This window comes from Rhinopithecus bieti, unplaced genomic scaffold (assembly GCF_001698545.2).
Source record: "Rhinopithecus bieti isolate Rb0 unplaced genomic scaffold, ASM169854v2 scaffold_15336, whole genome shotgun sequence".
Lineage (NCBI taxonomy): Eukaryota > Metazoa > Chordata > Mammalia > Primates > Cercopithecidae > Rhinopithecus > Rhinopithecus bieti.
This window is the reverse complement of record NW_016808678.1, coordinates 3,143,095-3,150,136: the sequence shown is the minus strand read 5'-3', so window position 1 is coordinate 3,150,136 and position 7,042 is coordinate 3,143,095. Positions and strand designations below refer to the sequence as shown.

The following is a 7,042-nucleotide window of genomic DNA, read 5'->3' as shown; positions in this document are numbered from 1 at the left end:
CAGCCACCACCACAGCCACCACAGCCACCACCGCAGCCACCACAACTTCCACAACCACAGCAACCCATGGTGTCAGTAGAGAGGACTCGAGTAAAGTGAGGAGGGAGGACTCAGGAGAGGTGAGGAGGTCTGATGCCTCCTTCTGCTGGGGGAGGCCCTTATGTACCATCCTGAGGAGGATGGTGATGGAGTGACCCAAGGCACATGACAAATAGCTACTTCCTTGTTACTATTTATCCCAGTATATGTAAAGGAAATGAATAAAGGAATCTAGAGTTCTTTCCCATCTATATCCACTCTGGAAACATTTGGCTTTAAAAAAGAGTTACAGTTTAGAAGAAATTTTTCTAAAATTTTAAAGCTCCTGTTTACATATTAAGAACCAGGCTTCAAAGATTAAAACAGAAAAAAAAATCAGAAGGTGTGATATACAAGGAAGGGGGATATGAATGCCTTCTGACTCAGTAGGATATGGGGACAAGAAGAGAAAGAAAAATAGAGGTAGAAGAAATATGTTGATGTGTATCTTATCTTCTTCCTGGGATGACCTGCTCAACTTCAGAGAGTGACCCCCAAGCCTGCCCCAGATCCCATGTGGAATGGAAGAGACCCAGAACATCTCCTTGCACAATGGAACAGAGAGGACAGCCAAGGAAGCTGGCAGATGAGGTGCCAGGATGTCACCATGGCAGGATTGAAATGATCAAGGAACCAAGAGCCTCAGGGCAGCCAGGCAGGACTAGGATCAATGGGGAATGCAGCCCATCTTCCAGGCTATTGGCAGCACCAGAGAGAACCAGATGGAGACTGTGTTCCCAAGGAAGGACCACAAGGTCTTGACTGGGGCCAGAGAAGAGATTCTACTGCTCTGTGGGCCACTTAGCTATATTCCATTATCATATCCACAGATTGTACCTAAACATCCCTGTTGTCTTCTGTACCATTATTTGGCAGATTGACTGGATAGGGAAATGTGTATTACTCAAAGCAAATTATCACCACCTTGAGACACAGTTGAAAGTACATGTCCTTCTGACTGTGAGTAACATGGAAACATTCATTACACATTATATAATGCATACCTGAGGTATTAACTTGCAAAGAAAAAGATGGTTCCATGGACAGATAAAATAGAACTCTAGAAATTACAGAAAAAAACTTATGTAATTGAAATACATTATGTGGCATACCAATTAGATTTTCCTTTGAATTTTGAATTCTGTTAGAGTTACCATCCATTATGGACTGAATTGTGTCCTTCCAAAACTCATATGTGAATGTCCCAATTCCCAATGTGATTGTATTTGGAGACAGGGCCCTTAAGGACATAATTAAGGTTAAATAAGGTCATAAGGGTGATGCGCTAGTCCTATAGGACTGAGGTTCCTATAAAAAGAGGAAAAGATTCCAGAGCTCTTTCTGTCTGACAGAGAAAGGATAAGGTGAAGACACAGTAAGAAGACAGCTGTCTACCAGACTGGAAGAGAAGTCTCACCAGAACTGAATCCTGATGGCACTTTGATCTCAGACTTCCAGTTTCCAGAACTTTAGGAAAATCAATTTCTTTTGGTGTTTAAGCCACCCAATCTGTTGTATTTTGTTACAGCAGTGCAAGCTAATATGCTGTCTCCCTGGATTCTCCCACTATAGTCCTAAAGCGTAAGCCTTGATTCAGATTACAGGGAAATCTCAAGAAAAAGTCCTAGATCTTTAATCAGTTTCTGAAGATGGACAAGACTTTGTCTGTGCACTCAAGGTATTGAATGAAAAGAAAAAAATATTACTCTACAGCAGGAGACTATAGGAACACTTGTCTGTTAAAAAGAGATCCTGGTATCTTTCTTAGTGACACATAGGAGTGAAGTTTCTTTTTCTTTCTTTCTTTTTTTTTTTTTTTCTATTGCCCAGGCTGGAGTGCAATGGTGTGATCTCACCTCCCTGCAACCTCTGACTCCCAGGTTCAAGTGATTCTCCTGCCTCAGCCTCCTGAGTAGCTGAGATTACAGGCACGCACCACCATGCCCGGCTAATTTTTTTTTTTTTTTGTATTTTTAGTAGAGATGGGGGTTTCACCATGTTGGCCAGGCTGGTCTCGAACTCCTGACCTCATGATCCGCTTGCCTTGACCTCCCAAAGTGCTAGGATTATAGGCGTGAGCCACTGCACCTGGCCTACGAAGTTTCTTATATAGTCAACGACATACTGAGTTCAAAGAAATAAAAGAAGATAATGTAAATGCGGCAAAGGAACACAAGACTATCAATGGTGACCAAACAAATCTGCAAAGGGACCAAATTTCCCTAATTTGAAGAAATAAAAAATGAAACAATTGAAGTCAAAAACTCAAAGGCCAGGTTAAACAGGTTATTAGACACAGCTGAACAGAAATTTGGTGATGGAAAACAGCTTAATAAGCTACTCAGAATTCAGCACAGAGAGGCAAAGAGATTTAAAAATATGAAAGGTAAAAAAACATAGTTGAAAAAGGGAAGATTTCTCAGAGTGGTTCTCAAGCAGAGGTGTTGCTCCTTATCTTAGGGGGCATTTGGAAAAGTATGAAGTCACTTTCATCTGAATGACATTTAGTATCTGGGAACCAGGAATATAAAATGTCCTGTAATGCAAGAAATAGTCTCAACAATAAAGAATTTTCCCACTGAAATGTGCAATAGCGCTTCTGTGGAGGAACGTTAACCAATGTCTAACTGAAACTACAGAAGACGATAATACAATGGAGAAGACGTAATATTCAAAGATAATGATCAGTAATTTTTCGAAGTGATGTAAGATACCAATATTCAAATTCAAGTGTCTCAAAAAAATCAAGTTGCATAAAAATCAAAGAAATTCAAACCACACACCTTCTGGTAAAACTAAAGAACAACAATAACAATAAGCAAAATCTACAACTAGCCAGAAGGAAAAGGAAGACTACCTACAAAGGAATGAGCATTAAACCAAAAGTAGATGTCTCAGCCCAGTGGAAGTCAGAAGACAGCAGGACATAAATGTCAACCTAGAATTGCATCCAAAAGAAAGTCTCTTTCGAAGTTTTTGGGGAAATGAAAATGTTTTCAGACAAAAAAAATGGAGCATTTACCACTGACAGACCTTCTCTGAAGGAATTTGCATCAAAAGATGTACTTCAGGAAGAAGGAAATGATTCCAGAGGAAAGGTCTGAGACCTTGAGAAGGACGGTATTGAACAAACTAACTAGTAAACCTGGTGATCTAGAAAGTCAAATGACCACAAAACAACAGTAATTTCTCATCCATGGGGTAAAGAAAAAGTAGCACTAAAATACAGGACAACCACTGCATTTCAGTTAGAAAGGCAGTCACCTGAGATGAAGCATACTAAGATGTTTGAATTATTTGGGAGGAGAATAAGCACACTGACTAACTTCAGACTTCAATAGTTAAACTTGCCTGGCCATTGGCTCACACCTGTAATCCCAGCACTTCGGGAGGCTGAGGCAGGAGGATCGCTTGAAACTAAGGTTTGAGACCAGCCTGAGAGACATAGCGAGATCCCAACGCTACAAAAAATTTAAAAAATAACTTAATGAAATTGACAGGAAGAAACAGAAAACAGAAAGCATGAATCGTTGTGTAACTATTACAGAAATCACATCAGAAGCTTAAAATCTTTTCACACACACATGCAAAAGACAGGAAAAATGGACCTGGAAAGGAATAAAAACATGCAGTAATCAGAAAGGATAGTTTGTTCAATTTACCAGCCTCCTGATCTCTTCACTTGACTGAAAAGGGAATGGGACGGTTTGACATGGTATTTTGTTGGAGCTACAGGTGGATGTGTTTTGTCTGTGCCACTTATTTAAGAGGTACGGACTAGTGGTTCAGACTCTCCTGTCAGCCTTTCCAGCTTCAAATCCCTGCACCATGCATGACTTTCCCTGCCTGACCTCGGGAAAGTTACTTAACATCTTTTTACCTCAATTTTCTGGCCTATAAAACGGGTGGTCCTACTTCCCAGAACTGTTGTGAAGATTAAAAGAGTATCTAAAAGAATACCCAGCACAAGGCCAGGTACAGTGTCTCACTCCTGTAATCCCAGCACTTTGGGAGGCCGAGATGGGCAGATCACTAGAGGCCAGGAGTTCGAGACCAACCTGGCCAACATGGTGAAACCCCAACTCTACTAAAAATACAAAAATTATCTAGGTGTGGTGGCACGTGCCCGTAGTCCCAGTTACTCAGGAGGCTGAGGCAGGACAATCACTTGAACCCGGGAGGTGGAAGTTGCAGTGAGCCGAGATAGTGCCACTGCACTCCAGCCTGGGTGACAGAGTGAGACTCCATCTCAAAAAAAAAAAAAAACAAAAAGGAGTGAGTATCATATAGATGGTAAATGAAGCCAGAACAGTGATGAAAACCACCTAGAAAGAAGGTATAAAGTGAAATAAAGAGAGGAGAGAACCAAGGATTATTATTATTATTATTTTTTGAGATGGAGTCTCACTGTGTCACCCAAGCTAGAGTCCAGTGGTGCGATCTCAGCTCACTGCAACTTCTGCCTCCTGGGTTCAAGAGATTCTCCTGCCTCAGCCTCCCAAGTAGCTGGGACTGCAGGTGCCCGCCACCACACTCAGCTAATTTTTGTATTTTTAGTGGAGATGGGGTTTCACCATGTTGGCCAGGCTGGTCTCGAACTCCTGACCTCAGGTGATCCACCTGCCTCGGCCTCCCAAAGTGTGAGATTACAGGTGTGAGCCACCGTGCGCAGCTCAAGGACAGACTTTTGAAGAAATACAATTATTTAGAGAAGAATGAGCATGCACGGTGGTCTAAGGAGAGGATGGGGGAAAAAGCAGGAAAACAGAAAGGGTTTGGCTGCTCAGGGAAGAGAATGTTTGAAGCAGGAAGAAGTGATCAGTAGTGGCCAATGAAAATGAGAAATCAAGTAGCAGGCTGCTGGAATGTTTTCATTGCAGTTGCAAACATGGAAGTTATTTTTGACCTCAGCAAGAGATGTTTCTATTTAGGAGACAGGATACCTTCAGGTGAGTTTTAAAATGAGAAGGAGGAGAGCAGATAGAGACAGTCAATGTAGAAAACGTGCTCAGGAGGTTTGTCTTTGATGAAGGGAAGAGAGGTCAGACTATCCTTGAAGAGCGTTGCCGGGTCAAGAGAGGATTTTCTAAACTGGAAGATGATGAATAAATTTTTAAACAAGAAGGGTCAATTTAAGTAAAAGAAGTGAAATATTTATTTTGTAAACAAAAAAAAAAAAATGTAGTGCAAATGTGCTCAGAGGGGAAGGAGCGGGAATGCCAGGTCCGGATGAAGGGACTGGCCTTAGTGAGAAGGGACAGCTGCCTCGTGTCACAGAGCAGTGACGTGGTGAGCGGAGGCAGATGGAGAGTAGTTTGCATGTTCCTGAGAGCTTGAGGGAGATGGCATTTGGTGGCTTCCTTTTTCTCTATTAAGTAGGTTATAGTCTCTGGGAATGAAGGCAGAGTAGGGGAATCTGAGGACTGAGAAATACAGACACAGTGTAATTCAGCCGAGATGGAGAGTAAGAACTAGCCAGCCGGTGCAGTGGCTCACACCTGTAATCCCAGCACTTTGGGAGGCTGAGGCGGGTGGATCATGAGGTCAGGAGATCGAGACCATCCTGGCTAACACGGTGAAACCCCATCTCTACTAAAAATACAAAAAATTAGCCGGGTGTGGTGGCGGGCGCCTATAGTCCCAGCTACTTGGGAGGCTGAGGCAGGAGAATCACTGGAACCTGGGAGGCGGAGGTGCAGTGAGCCAAGATCTCACCACTGTACTCCAGCCTGCAACAGAGTGTGACTCAGTCTCAAAAAAAAAAAGAAAAAGAAAAAAAGAAAAAGAAAAAAGAAAAGAAAAGAAAAGAAAAAAGTCTAGCCAACTAGAGACACCTCACAGGGATGCCTGGTTAAATCCCACTTGAGGCTGGGAATTGTGAGCTTACAATGGAGTTATTTTGTTTTGTTGTGTGACTTTCTCTAGCAAGCAGATCAAAGATTTTTCCTGGAATTGACTTTTTTTCCACATAGATGTGACTGAAACATGGGGAGGCCATGGAGTTTTGGGCATTGGTGTGATTGCTGTAGAGGAAATAAGGGAAGTGAAGAAAGGACAGGCAGGGAGGTTGGGAGGAGAATAAGGATGTCCCGATAACACTGAAGAATGGTCCTGTGGAAGTAGATGATCGAGTAAGCAAGAAGGCGAGATCCCTGTAGACAGAGCCAGGTGACACAGTTCCTTACACTGGAGGGAGGACAGGATGTGTCCACCAAATGGGGAGCTGAGGTAAAGTGGAAAGGGAGTCTAGAAATGAGGGGATTGAGGAACAGAAAAGACAAGATGTATCACATGTGGATACTGAAAAACTGCAAGATAATGGACCGAGAATTGATGCTAAAGAGTTTGATGACTGAGGAAGGTGGACCAGGGAGTCAGTAGATGTCAGCGCCGAGGAGACAGACTTCTAGCTGATTGAGTTTCAAATAGATTGACATTTTTATTTTCTCCCAAGGAGTTGGGACTAATTGTCTGGAGGCAGCAATGAGAAGCAAGGACAATGTCAATGACAATATCAATGACCACTGGACAATATCAATGACCACATCTAAGTTCCCAAGATCATAGCTAGAAAATGATGATGCTGACATTTGAGCTTAAGAACCTGAAAAAGAGACCGGGTGTAGTGGCTCACACCTGCAATCCCAGTACTTTGGGAGGCTGAGGCAGGTGGGTTGCCTGAGCCCAGGAGTTCAACACCAGCCTGGGAAACATGATGAAACCCTGTCTCTATTACAAAAAATACAAAAAGTAGCCAGCCATGGTGGCGTGTGCCTATAGTCCCAGCTACTTGGGAGGCTGAGGTGGGAAGATTGCTTGAGCTTGAGGAAATCAAGGCTGCAGTGGGCTGAGCTGTGAATGCACCACTGCACGCCAGCCTGTGCAACAGAGCAAGACCCTGTCTCAAAAAAAAAAAAAAAAAAAAAAAAACCCTGAAAAGGCAGCATTTTTACTTCCTTTGGTA

At 42.7% G+C, this 7,042-nt stretch overlaps 1 protein-coding gene across 1 annotated transcript in view; it reads left to right on the top strand.

The window, feature by feature from the left end:
* The first annotated feature begins 5,535 nt into the window (after positions 1-5,535).
* SLC19A3 (solute carrier family 19 member 3) overlaps positions 5,536-7,042 on the top strand; it is a 14,977-nt gene continuing 13,470 nt past the window's right edge. Inside the window, 1 exon segment of the mRNA XM_017886960.1 lies at positions 5,536-5,542. Coding sequence (XP_017742449.1) covers positions 5,536-5,542 — 7 coding nt within the window.